The sequence below is a fragment of the Danio aesculapii genome, chromosome 15, assembly GCF_903798145.1.
Source record: "Danio aesculapii chromosome 15, fDanAes4.1, whole genome shotgun sequence".
NCBI classification, from domain to species: domain Eukaryota; kingdom Metazoa; phylum Chordata; class Actinopteri; order Cypriniformes; family Danionidae; genus Danio; species Danio aesculapii.
Genome location: NC_079449.1, coordinates 45,309,756 through 45,324,755, shown reverse-complemented (window position 1 = coordinate 45,324,755; position 15,000 = coordinate 45,309,756). Strand labels below are relative to the sequence as shown.

The following is a 15,000-nucleotide window of genomic DNA, read 5'->3' as shown; positions in this document are numbered from 1 at the left end:
ATAGCTGCTTATTAATAGTAAGGTATTAATTGGGTTTAGGTTTGGGTATTGGGTAGGACACGGGATGTAAAGTAGATCATATTTTTAATTGCTGATAAACAGTTATCTTCTTTGAATGGTTTACACAGACACATACCAACACTGCATCTCACTTTACACTGCAAAAGAAGAAAAAAAACACTTTAGAGACACAATATATTCATATTTTTTATTTTATTGTGCAATTCATACTATTAACTAACTGTTAACTTTGATTTTTAGCTCAATAAACTACTAATTAGCTGTTTATTGATAGTAAAGTATTAGTAAGGTTTAGGTTTGGGTATTGGGTAGGACACGGGATCTAAAATAAGATCATATTTTATAATTGCTGATAAACAGTTATCTTTGTTTGAATGATTTACAGGGTCACACAGACTCACATATCGACTCTACATCTACTGCAAAAGAACAAAAAAAAAACACTTTAGAGACACATGTTAGATTTTTTGGCTACACTTTATTTCAATATACAATTCATGCTATTAACAAATCATAACTCAGAATTTAGCTCAGTAAACTACTAATAAGCTGCTTATTAATAGTAAGGTATTAATTGGGTTTAGGTTCGGGTATTGGGTAGGACACGGGATGTAAAATAGATCATATTTTTAATTGCTGATAAACAGTTATCTTCTTTGAATGGTTTACACAGACAAATATCAACACTGCATCTCACTTTACAGTGCAAAAGAAAAAAAAAACACTTTAGAGACACAATACGTATGATTTTTTTTATTTTATTGTGCAATTCATACTATTAACTAACTGTTAACTTTGATTTTTAGCTCAATAAACTACTAATTAGCTGTTTATTGATAGTAAAGTATTAGTAAGGTTTAGGTTTGGGTATTGGGTAGGACATGGGATCTAAAATATGATCATATTTTATAATTGCTGATAAACAGTTATCTTTGTTTGAATGATTTACAGGGTCACACAAACTCACATATTTACACTGCATCTACTGCAAAAGAAGAAAAAAAAACACTTTAGAGACACAACATGTAAGATTTTTTGGTTACACATTATTTCAATATACAATTCATGCTATTTACAAATCATTACTCAGATTTTAACTCAATAAACTACTAATAAGCTGCTTATAAAAAGTAAGGTATTAATTGGGTTTGGGTTCGGGCATTGGGTAGGACACGGGATGTAAAATAAGATAATATTTTTAATTGCTGATAAACAGTTATCTTTCTTTGAATGGTTTACACAGACACATATCAACACTGCATCTCACTTTACACTGCAAAAGAAGAAAAAAAAACACTTTAGAGACACAATACGTACGTTTTTTTATTATTTTAATGTGCAATTCGTACAATTAACTAACCGTTAACTTAGATTTTTAGCTCAATAAACTACTAAATAGCTGCTTATTAATAGTAAGGTATTAATTGGGTTTAGGTTTGAGTATTGGGTAGGACACAGGGTCTAAAATACAATCATATTTTATAATTGCTGATAAACAGTTATCTTTTTTGAATAGTTTACAAGGTCACACAGACTCACATATCGACACTGCAAAAGAAGAAAAAAGCACTTTAGAGACACACTATGTAAGATTTTTTTGGTCACACTTTATTTTAATGTACAGTTAATGCTATTAACAAACAATTAACTAAGACTTTCAGCTTAATAAACTACTAATTAGCTGCTCATTAATAGTTAGTAAGGTATTAGTTGGGTTTTGGTTTGGGTATTGAGTAGGACTAGGGATGTAAAATAAGATCATATTTTATAAGTGCTAATAAACAGTTCCTATCTTAATAACAGACAGGTAATAAGTCAGTAGTAATTGCAGTGAATTGTTAATTAAACTAACATTATTTGCTTACCCCCATTTGGCAGATTATTTTGGTTGTTTTAAGGAAAAACTGATTTTGACAAATTATTTATGAAAACAACTCAATATGTTTTACTTGATTTAAGCAAAATGCTTCTTGATTTAATTTTAAACTTGATTTAATGATTTAATTTTTAGATTTTTGGGCTAGAAACAAGACAAAAACTCTTACTTAAGAAAATATATACAGCTGAAGTCAGAATTATTAGCCCTCCTGTGAATTTTGTTTTCTTTCAAATATTTTCCAAATGATGTTTAACAGAGCAAGGAAATTTTCACAGTATTTCCTATAATATTTTTTCTTCTGGAGAAAGTCTTATTTGTTTTATTTCAGCTAAAATACAAGCAGGTTTTATTTTTTTAAAATAATTTTAAGGTCAATATTATTAGACCCCTTAAACAATATTTGTTTTCGATTGTCTACAGAACAAACCACTGTTATACAGTGACTTGTCTAATTACCCTAATTAGCCTAGTTAAGCCTTTAAATGTCACTGTAAGCTGAATACTAGTATCTGAATACTAGTACCTCCCAAAGGAGCTGCTGAAACAGTTCTACACCTCCATCATTGAATCAGTCATCTGCACATCAATAACTGTCTGGTTTAGCTCAGCTACTAAATACGATCTCCAAAGACTACGTCGAATAGTTCGGACTGCTGAGCGAATCACTGGTACAACCCTTCCTACTCCCCAAGAACTGTACTTATCCAGAGCGAGCAGAAGGGCTGCCAAAATCACTCTGGACCCCTCACACCCAGCACACTGCCTCTTTGAACTTTTACCTTCTGGTCGACGCTACAGAGCACTGCGCACCAGAACAGCCCGACACAGAAACAGTTTCTTCCCTCAGGCAATCCATCTCATGAACACTTGATGATAATATTGCGAAACCAACATCCCTACTTGCTATACACTTTTATACACATATACACTTATTTAACAACACACTTTACATGCCAATTTGCACATAACAGCTGCACATATAACATTGTATATAGTAATAAACACGTACATACACTTGTCAATCTGTATATTTGCACTCACTACTTACTTCTATTTTTTAAAATATATTTATTCTCTGTTTTTTGTCCTGTCTCTGTAATCCTGTTGCACTGTAGAAGCTCTGTCACGAAAACAAATTCCTAGTATGTGTGAACATACCTGGCAATAAAGCTCTTTCTGATTCTGATTCTGATTCTGATTCTGATTGAAGAATATCTAGTCTAATATTATTTACTGTCATCATGACAAAGATAAAAGAAATGAGTTATTAAAATGTGTTGAAAAATCCTCTGTTCGTTAAACAGAAATTGTGGGAATAGTCATGAGGGCTACTAATTCTGACTTTGACTGTGTATTTTTTTCAGTGTGTACCATTTTAAAAGGGGAAGCTTACTTAGAATTCACACCATTTATAGTTAGATGAAATCCAACCCATACTGTAATAGATTTAGGACTGGATTGAAAAGCATTAGTTGTAGATGAAGAATGTGAGCGGCAAAACATGATCTCCTGAAAGTTCAGCAGTGTCCTTCCACAAGCTTGCAGATTGTGTGAGAATCTGTGAAGTGTGCAGAACAGGATCTGATGATTTCAGCATGAAGGCGCAGAGGCAGTATTGTGGGCTTAAGCTCTGTGTAAGCCTATAGAGTCTGCCCAGGCACAGAACAACGGGGGGGTTTGCAGACTGTAATCCAATCAGGCCACTTCTGCATCGCACCCTCTGTAACCTCTTCAAACAGCATTCACAAAAGAAGTCAGCCGCTTATACTCTGTTAATGGAGGATTTACCTATTGAGCTATATTTTGTAGACCTGAATGGGGTATATACACGAGGAATTTAATTTGGAATAAGCTCGCTCAGGCTTTTATGACCAGCAGGGTGGATTACTGTAATGGACTCCTAACTGGCCTTCCCAAAAAGAAAGTCAGACAGTTGCAGCTCATTGTTACGACCTTGATGAAAATATGTCTTGGGAATTAAAAGGAGTAACATAAAGATGACCAAAGTATAAACTGGAGATTAAAATGGCAAGAGAAGACACAACCACAAATTAGCACCGCAAAAGATTTATTGCTCCCACAGTATTTATAAACAATAAGATGAAGTTGAAAATAAGCAAGATAAACCCGGGAGAGGGAACTGAAGGTGCGCTAGCAAAATCAAAGAAATAAAAATAACAAAAATATTCCCTTAAACTCCTCCCCAAACCACTTAATAAGAAAACAATATGAAAAGAAAAGTCTTCAGCGCCAAAAGCGCCCTGAACTTACACTAATCTGAAAAATAGAAATACAAAATTAGCGCACTTCGCTAACTAGTGTGTCTATACATCAATAATCCTGCGTGTAAAGTATGTATGTCACGTGACTTACTATGTTGTTCCAGATCTCCCTTGTCAAAAGTCACAGAAGGATTTTGAATGGAGCATTAGCGGTAGTGATGTGACGTTGTGCGCCGAGGCTTCGAAGCATGTAGCAAAAAAACGATACATCTCGCAGTGAAGCAGTGTGCCGGAGCTTGATTCGTTTTGCCATCATCACGTGATCAGTGACGTCCGAAGCTTCATTTTCGCCTATACCCAAGTGACTGCTTTAAATTTTGATTCAAAGGTTTACACCCCCATGGGTTAGTAAAGTGTATAGCGAAAGATTAAGCGTAGATTACATACATTTCTAATGTTTCAAAGCACTGCACCGGTCCCATACACCAGTAATTAAACTAAATACAATAGTCATTTATATTAAAAAGCTTTTGAAGCATACTAAAGTGTATTAGCGTATTTTTTACAGACTATCTTTAAAGAAAACCACTGCATATTATAGTATAGTGGTTAACGGAAGCCAGCTATCGAGTGCAACCCAAAAACATTACTCACATAGCCTCCTCCTTATAGAATTTGCCTCCCATGCAGGAATCGCTGGCTCGATCCCTGCTTGGAATGGGACTAGTTGTAGTATGATAAATGTAAGTACTTTTGCATACCTTGGATTTTACTTCAGTCATCGGTGGTGTAATGTAACATACCTTATGTGTAAGAACTAGAGTAATTTGTTTCTATTACTGTTGTTGTATTACTACATGAATGAGTTGGTCAGTTGTGAACATTTGACATTATTGCAACACAGTGCTTTTCCACACTCTAACCTGAAGAGGTCCTCATCGAGCTCTGATTTAGAAAGCTTCGAGTAATGAACGTTTTTCCGATACAATTAGAGATAGAGAGAGACGGATAGAGACAGAAAGAACATACAGGCAGCAAACGGTGCAGTTCATAACACTCATCCAGAACGCTGCGGCCAGGATTTTGACCAAAAATCAGAGCATATTACACCTGTCCTCAAGTCTTTACACTGGCTCCCAGTTACATTCAGAATAGATTTTAAAGTATAATTACTGGTCTATAAATCACTAAATGGGCCCTCAATACATTACAGATATGCTCACTGAATACAAACCTAACAGATCACTCAGATCTTTAGGATCATATAAACTAGAAACTCCAAGAGATCAGTCAAAGCAGGGTGAATCGGCTTTCAGCTACTAACAGCGCCCCCTGCTGCTGGAATCAGCTTCCAGAAATGATCAGATGTGCTCCAACATTAGGCACATTCACATCAAGCCTGAAAACACATCCTGTTTAGCTGTGCCTTTACTGAATGAGCACTGCGCTACATCCCACAGATCACGCTATTATGTCTTTCATTTCTTTTTTATTCTTTTAAGACCTGTTTACTGTTTTTATCTGTCTTTAATCATTTTATTCTTTGTTGTTTTCATGTTCTTATTATTTTATTCCTGGTTATGTAAAGCACTTTGAATTATAATCTGTATGAAATGTGCTGTATAAATTTCATTATCTATATAAATTCCTTGCCTTGCGTTGCCAGGTGCTTCTAGTGAACTGTCATGTCATTATAAACTCACCACTTTTAAGATCAGGTTCGTTTTAAATTCAATGATCTTCACTGTCTGGTTGAGATACAATATAAAGTGGGTTCACACAAGACAAGAAGCACTGCTTTAAATTACATTATCCTGTGTCATGTCTTTAAAATATGCACAAAAAATTACCACAGTATTTTCAGTGGAGTTGCTCTTGATGGCGATTGCGTTTAAGCAGTCTTTCATCGAATTTTACGCTTGAACAAATGAATGAATATGTCTATTTATAATGTAAATCTATATTTTGATTAAGTTACATTATCGACGCTGTAAATGAAACCTTATGAAATTAGAAATAGTCACACTAACCTTTCACCGGAAGTTTATCGGTGGCTGAACAACACTTGCTGTGCATATAGCCCACTGACCTCATCTGTAAAGGGCGTCTATGATGAAAATCGTCTTCGGACAGGACTGTGTGGAGGTATAGTGTGTCCACAGTCATGTCGGTGTGATATTAAGACAATAAATCTCTCTTTATTAGTGTTTCTGTGTTTTCTCCACAGAGTCGGGCCAGACTATCGTTCAAGCGCCGGCTGCCCACACGCCTGCACAGGAAATCAGCAAGCGAAGAAAACAAAGTGCAAGAGGACAGCAATTCTCAACTCGAAACTGTACAGCAGAACGGAGAAGATCTGATCTGTGGGCGTTTGCAGGAGGACAACGAAGAAAAAGAAAACACTGCTGACTCTGCTCAAACCAGGACAGAGGACAGAGCAAACCAAGAAACTAATACAGGAGACCAGGAGGAGGAATGTGAAGCTTCTGACTGTAAACAAGAAGAAGAAGAGAAAGAAGAGGCGGAGGAGGACAGGACAGAAGTGAAAGAGGACACGGTGGAGAAAGAGGCAGAGTAGAAGTATTAAGTTAAAGGTCATCAGAAGTGGAGCGCTTTTGTTTGGGTTTGTTTGCTTGAAGACGCTGTAAGTGTTGCTTTAGAAAACTAAAGTAGTGAGATTGACTGACTCCTGTTTAATTAATGGAGATAATAATTCATATTTAGGTGGATTTGCAGAGAACTGACTCAAAATATCCGTAAATTAGCAGTTTTCTATATGTTGTGATTCATGTTTTATTTTTATTTATGCTGTTTAGTTGCATTATGAGATCTTGATCTTTCTTCCAACTTTTAACCTTGAAAAATTGGAAAAAATGACTTTTATGAATATTTTTAATAGTGATTAAAAGTGCTCTATTGTCTTGGTTGGTGCTGTATATTACGCTACAAAACCTTGTACTAAACTGCAGCACGTTTCTTGTTATTTTACAGACTAATTTCTGCAGATATTATTTCTTACTTTTTTCAAGCTACTAAAATGTCAATAAGAGTCACTTTGTTAAACTGTGGAGTTGAATTTTCAACATCAGAAGTCAACAGAGCAGAGATCAACATCCCATAATGCAACTCACAACTGGAAATACACAGAAAAAACACTTGAGAATCATAAAATACAGAAACTGGTCATAAGTAGAGTAGGTTTTTGGGTTTTTAACGTTCTTCGGTCTAGAATGCTGGTGTAATTCTAGTTAAATTAAACTTGCTTCAGTTCAGTGTAATGCAAATGACAGGAAAACTTAGTTGTTAAGTGTGCTGCTCTCTAGTGTCCGCTAAAGGGTATGACATGTACCTATAAATGATTCCTAACTCTTCATTTTATAACTTAAATTGATCTATGAAGCAGTAGTTAAATCACTTTTATAGCATCAGTAATCAACAGTGTGGATTGAACATAAAACCAATAAGATGTCCCCCAAAAACCTACACTAATAAAATGCTGGTTGCCTTAAATTTTGTAAGCTGAATCAAATTAACCTTATGAGTCTATCGAACTTTCATTCATTCGTTTTCCTTCGGCTTTATCCCTTTATTTATCAGAGGTCGCCACAGCGGAATGAACCGCCAAATTATCCAGCATATGTTTTACACAGTGGATGCCCTTTCAGCTGCAACTCAGTTCTGGGAAACACCCATACACACTCATTCACTACGGCTAATTTAGTTTATTAAATTCACCTGTAGCGCATGTGTTTGGATCATGGAGGAAACCGGAGCACCCGGAGGAAACTCATGCCAACATGAGGAGAACATGCAAACTCCACACAGACATGCCAACTGACCAAGCCGAGACTCAAACCAGCGACCTTCTTGCTGTGAGGCGACAGTGCTAACCACTGAGCAACCATGTGGCCCACAAAATCCTTTTATTATTATTTATTATTTCTTGTGCATTATATAACTACTGAAATGTCAGTAAAAGTCACCTTGTTAAACTCTATAGTTGAATTTTCAACATCAGAAGTGGACAGAGCAGAGATCAACATCCCATAATGCAATTCACAACTGTAAATAAACGGAGAACACTTGAGAATCACAAAATATGGAGACTGATCATTAACAGAGATTGTTTTACAGTGTGGGGTGGATCAATGTCTGAATGCAAAGGTTTCAAAATGTATTATTTTTTCAAGTATGATTGAATTGTGGACTTCATATTGCTAAAGGAAATATCAACAATGCAGAAAATGCTTTCTTACATAGAAAAAATCCCCCATCCTTAAAAATATCCCCTAATGTAGGGCCTGTGGGCCAAAGTTGGCCCATTGTAACCTTTGATTTGGCACACCATCTCATTAGAGAAGAGAGTGAGAATAATGGAGAAGGTTGGGGTGAATGCCTTTAAAAGAGATGGTCATTTCTAATTTGACGTTACCTTTTTGGTGTGTATGTTTTATTGCTGAGCCACAAAACAAAATATAGAGAGGGCTAGATAGAGGGCTATGCAGAAGACATTGGGGAGCAAATGAAAGCAAAAACTAGTGTATTTAGTGTTTTTACTGTGATAAATTCATTATAATATGTACAAAATATTTTTTATTAATTTTATATTATTAAAAAAAAGCATTATTCATTTTCTTTTCGGCTTAGTCCCTTTATTAATCAGGGGTCGCCACTGCGGAATGAACCGCCAACTCATCCAGCATTTATTTTATGCAGCGGATGCCCTTCCAGCTGCAACCCATCACTGGGAAACACATACACACTTATTCACACACACATACACTACGGACAATTTAGCCTACCCATTTAACCTGTACCACATGTCTTTGGGGGAAACCGGAGCACCCGGAGGAAACCCGTGCGAACTCCACACAGAGACGCCAACTGACCCAGCTGAGGCTCGAACCAGCAACCTTCTTGCTGTGAGGCGACAGCACTACCTACTGCGCCACCCAAAAAAGCATTAGTTAATATAAATAAATGTTTTCTAGTTAGTTTTAAATATTATAAAATAAATAAGGAAATTACCCATGGCAACTATATTTACCTTCGGCCTACTAGCCTCAATCAAGTTTGCTTTTTGGCCCTTCATAAGAAAACGTTTGGGCACCCCTGGTATAGACACACCAACAATATAGTTTTGTTTTCAGATATTAAGTCAAAATTAAGCATGTTTTTCCTTAATATAAGCTAAGTAATCCACCAAATTTGTTGTTTTTTAATAAATTCATAAGATAAGTTTATTTGGGGGCGTCACGGTGGAGCAGTGGGTATCACGGTCGCCTTACAGCAAGAAGGTCGCTGGTTGGAGCCTCGGCTGGGTCAGTTGGCATTTCTAAGTGTAGTTTGCATGTTCTCCTCATGTTGGGTTTCCTCCGGGTTTCCTCCGGTTTCCCCCACAAGTCCAAAGACATGCGCCATAGGGGAATTGAGTAAGCTAAATTGTCTGTAGTGTATGAGTGTGAATGAGTGTGTATGGATGTTTCCCAGTGATGGTTTACTGCTGGAAGGGCATCCGCTGTGTAAAACATATGCTGGATAAGTTGGCGGTTCATTCTGCTGTGGTGACCCCAGTTTAATAAAGGGACTAAGCTGAAAAGAAATAAATGAATGAAGGTTTTCTTGCTTACTTCGTTGGCAGATTATTCTCACTTAACTCAAATAACTCACTTAATTTTGACCTAAAAGTTCTTAAAACAACACAATATTTTTAATTTGTCTTTAAAATGCTTCTTGATTTAAGAATTTTAAGATATTTGGACTACAAATGAGACAAAAACAAGTCTTCATTAATCATGGGATTGAATGTTGTCAGAGTGGTCTTGTGGCATATCTAACCCTTACAAATATTTACCCCGGTTTTACTACAAAGAAAACAAAAACATGGTCGACCGTGAAGTTTTTTGTAAAAAAGTAGGGTTAAACAAGGGCGTCACGATGGCACAATGGGTAGCATGATCGCCTCACAGCAAGAAGGTCACAGGTTCGAGCCTTGGCTGGGTCATTTAGAAATTCTGTGTGGAGTTTGCATGTTCTCCCCGTGTTGGCGTGGGTTTCCTCCGGGTGCTCCGGTTACCCCCTCAGTCCAAAGTAACACACTATAGGGGAATTGAATAAGCTAAATTGGCCGTAGTGTATGTGTGTGAATGTAAGAGTGCATGTTTCCCAGTGTTGGGTTGCAGCTGGAAGGACATCCGCTGCATGAAGCATATGCTGGATAAGTTGGCGGTTCATTCCGCTGTGGCGACCCCTGATGAATAAAGAGACTAAGCCGAAAATACAATGGATGAATGAATGAGGGTTAAACAAATGGAAATCAACATGCTAAAATCAAGATTACTACACTTTTACTATAATAAAACATGGTTAGCTTTGGTAAGGGGCTCCTGGTGAATTTACTTTGTTAATGATTTATACAATAGGCATTCTGAAGTACCTCACATTCATCTGTGAAAGGTGCATGGCTAAAGTCCTGGTCGAGGAAAGTTTACTCGGGCGCAATATTTACAATGCCAAAGTCCTCACTGTTCAGGAATCCAGAAATCACCACACTCACGTTTACAGTAAACGATATAAATCCGACATCAGCTGCTCCATAAATGATGTATATCATGTGTTCATGATTATATTTCAACCAAGGCACATGAGCAGTCTTTTATTTAAATGTATTGCGTTTTAACGCTACACTCAGATAATCATTCATTTTCTTTTCGGCTTAGTCCCTTAATTAATCTGGGGTCACCACAGCGGAATGAATCGCCAACTTATCCATCATATGTTTTACGCAGCGGATGCCCTTCCAGCTGCAACCCATCTCTGGGAAACATCCACACACACTCATTCACACTCATACACTATGGACAATCTAGCCTTCCCAACTCACCTGTACCACATGTCTTTAGACAACCCAGGCTCATTCTGAAAACGTACCTCCACGGACGTTTCTGGAGACCGCGAAATATGTCCCGGCGGCACGTTTTTCTGCAGTATTTGTTTTCGCGAATCCGCCAGAGGTCGTCGTGTACGCTTTTCGAGATCTCGAATTTCCCTCGCGAGTGCCATTCGCGCCTGCTGTTCTCGCGTAAACCCACCAGAGGCCGCTGTCGACTCACTTTTTGACAGACTTTCTGACTGACTGAGCGAACGATCGGCTGACCTACCCTCCCCCTTCCCTAAACCCAACCAATTTTATCGATTGACCCACCCTCCCCCTTCCCTAAACCGAACCAACACGTTTCAAAAGCAATCCAAAAAAATAAAAGCCCTCGTCTGACTTTTTTTTACCACATCCTCACCCTGCTATTCACCTGTTTGTTTTATATTTTGGATTCTGTTATTGTCTTACCTGCTTTCTGGAACTGCTCTTCACCGGACTTGAACCCCCGTCTTCGTGGTCAACTCCTCTCTGCATCTCAAATCCACCGACGGACGTGGCGCGCTAACGGGACAAACTGGTTGCGGCTGGAATGCCGTCCATACGGAGGTAAGCGGTCAGCTGGTAAGCGCGAAAAGGAACGGCGTCACACCGCCCTGTAGCATTCGTTTAAGAAATTAAATGCTGCCATACGTACCTCCGCCTACATAATTCGCTGTCTCCAGAAACGTCCGCAGGGCTACGTTTTCACAATGAGCCTGTTTTGGCTTTAGACTGTAGGGGAAACCGGAGCACCTGGAGGAAACCCACACGAACTCAGGGAGAACATGCAAACTCCACACAGAAATGCCAACTGACCCAGCCGAGGCTCGAACCAGCGATATTCTTTCTGTGAGGCGACAACACTACCTACTGCGCCACTGTGTCGCCCCACTCAAATAATACTGAATAAACAAAAACAGAAGAGGAAATATTTCTCTTCAGTATTTATGACCTCTCTTCTTATTCATCAATCAGCGCGTTTCCAACTCCACCACATTTTAGAAACAGTTTGAAGAAGCTTCTTTTCTGATGTGTGTGGTCATTCTCCATCTTCTTTTTGGTTAATCTTGCTGATATGGTAAACAAGCTACAAATAATAGCCTATAGTGGACGAGATATTGCTAAAAACTAATTTACCAGCAGTCTCAATTTCTATGCAAACATGCTTTATTATTAAAATAAATTATATATATATATATATATATATATATATATATATATATATCACTGTGACTGCAAATCTACTGTACTGCATCAATGACCTTATATTATCCATTTAATGAACTGAATAAAAAGCTTTATTTACACTCACAGAATGCTGTCAATTATAACATTCTGCTGTAATAATGTTAGAAGGTTTGTCTTAGTCTCGAACAATGATTTCTGGGGGGGTTGGGACGGGGTACATACCTAGATAAGTTTAAAGAGCACCTATGATGAAAATCCTCTTTTGTAAGCGGTTTGGACAGAACTGAGTGTAGGTATAGTGTGTCCACAGTCCTATGTGGTATATGCTGAAGCATGCTAATAGGACTTTTAATTTGCCAGTAACCTGTGTTAAGCGCTTCCGGTGAATTGTATGCCAATGCAAAATCGGCGCGTTTAAGGTCAGTTTTCTTTATAAATCAGCGATCTCAACTGGCTGAGTGATATCTGATATAAAGTGGGTCTCAGATTGTACAAGAAGCACTGCATTAAATTACAGTTCCCTCGCCATGTGTTTATAATATGAGCATTTATTTTACCCCAGTATATTCAATGGAGCTTCTGCGCTAACCTGCCGATTCTGACGGGTGCGTATGAGTAAACGGCTTTTTGTCTCGTTTTACACTTGAGCAACTAAATAAATGCCAAAGTCTATTTAACTGATTGTATTTTAATTACTTTACAACATCGATGCTGTAAAAGGAACCGTATGAAATGGAAAAAACTCACGATAACAGGTCACCGGAAGTCTATCAGTATGGGAACAACACTAGCTCGGCATATACCCTATTGGTGATAGAAACACAAAAAGTCTCTTTTTTTTTATTTCCTGACCATAAAATAGGATCCAAATCCCTCCCATTTTGAGTCCCACCACTATGTACACCTAGGAGTGCGGTTTCCCCGCCCACTGAATTGATTGCAACTGCGTATAAACAGGTCTCTGTAGTAGACCTATAATCATCGTAATAGACTTATATCAACAAGATAGGACGTGCACGAAGCAACCTATATTAAAGGATCTGTTCAGCACTCTGTGATCATCAGTCATCATCAAATGTGATCAAGAATGAGTTTCACAAGTTTAAAACGTATTTAAAACACTGCATGTTTGTAATAAAGACGGCAAAATCGCTGTAATTGATCACCACAGCTGCATGACAGTACAATTATAAAAGAAGACGCTTCAATCCCGGTTTGTGGACGTTAAATCATTTTATCGCAAAGGCTTCAAAGGCTTACACTTATCCAGGCCTGTAGCCAGCCTTGAAAAACGGGTGGTTCTTTTTTTCTCAAAAAGTAGACCTTTTTGCAATTACACGCCTCATTTTCTGTTTAATTAAGAGGTTTAAATGCATTTTAAACACTCTTTTTAGCTGAATTAGCTTGTCGGACGGTCTTCATAACCACGCTTTGATGTGCCAAAAATATTTACAATAAAGAAATATGAAAAAATACAAATTTTAAGTACAAATTTAGCTTATTACTTTGAGTAATATTTACAACAGATACTTTTACTCAACTTGCACTACATTTTAAGGCAAGTAATGGTACTTTTACTTGAGTATGATTTTTCAGTACTCTTTCCACCACTGTGGGCCTGTCATCAACATGCAATTAGTGTACCATATCTAGCGCATAAAATGAGTGTGGCTGAGCACAACGAACTAGTTACAAATATTCAAAGCATTTTTTGTATTCATTTGTGCCAAAAGCTTTTTTTACCTAAATGCCATCATTAGCCACCAGAGGTCACCAGAGTCGGTACATTTTCAGGACATTTGTGCTAAAGTAAAAGAAATATCTATAACTAAGGCCAGACAGAATCTGCTGACGTTTTTTCCTATTTCTGCGAAGAATTTTGTAAAGAATCAGCAGGTTTATTCTGATTTTGGGAGTATCATTACTGAAAACTTAATATATGAAATAAAAAATAATACATTTCTAACTCTTATTTAATGTTTACAATGCAAACCCTGCTGAAAAGTTCAGCTTAAACCAGCCTAGGCTGGTTGGCTGGTTTTAGCTGGTTGACCAGCCTGGTTTTAGAGGGGTTTTGGCCATTTCCAGGCTGGTTTCCAGCCATTTCCAGCCTGGTCTTAGCTGGTCAGGCTGGAAAATGACCAGCTAAATCCAGCTAAAACCAGCTTGACCAGCCTGGTTTTAGCTGGACATAGCTGGTTTAAGCTGGGCTCCCAGCTTGACTAGGCTGGTCAAGCTGGTTTTAGCTGGTCGTCTCCCAGCCTGACCAGCCTGGAAATGGCCAAAACCCTCTAAAACCAGGCTGGTCAACCAGCTAAAACCAGCCAACCAGCCTAGGCTGGTTTAAGCTGGATTTTTCAGCAGGGAATCCAGTTAGATACACTTATTTGGTAAACAAAGCAAGTCTCTCATATAATACATCTACTGAAAGACAGAAAATGTTAATTAACAAACTGTATTGTAAATAAATCATAGTCAATTCAATTAATCTTTATTTCTATAGCGCTTTTACAATGTAGGCTGTGTCAAAGCAGCTGAGCACAGAAGTTCTTGTAAACTGAAAGTGTCAGTCCAATTTTCAGAGTTGAAGTTCAGTTCAGTTCAGTGTGGTTTAATTTTCACTGCTGAGAGTCCAAACACTGAAGAGGAAATCCATCGATGAGCAGCTCCACTAGTCCGAAACCAAGCAAGCCAGTGGCGACAGTGTGGAGGAAAACACTTCACCAATTGACGAAAGTGAAGGAAAAAAAAAACAGTGAGAGAAACCAGGCTCA

General features: G+C 37.8%; 1 protein-coding gene across 1 annotated transcript in view; it reads left to right on the top strand.

Annotated features, from left to right (window-relative positions):
* Window positions 1-6,976, top strand: part of zgc:153184 (uncharacterized protein LOC751652 homolog) — a 44,468-nt gene extending 37,492 nt beyond the window's left edge. The window contains exon 6 of the mRNA XM_056473720.1: window positions 6,350-6,976. Within this exon, the coding sequence (XP_056329695.1) occupies window positions 6,350-6,700 (351 nt within the window). The 3' untranslated portion in view covers window positions 6,701-6,976. The remainder of the gene's footprint in view (window positions 1-6,349) is intronic.
* Window positions 6,977-15,000: the final 8,024 nt, after the last annotated feature.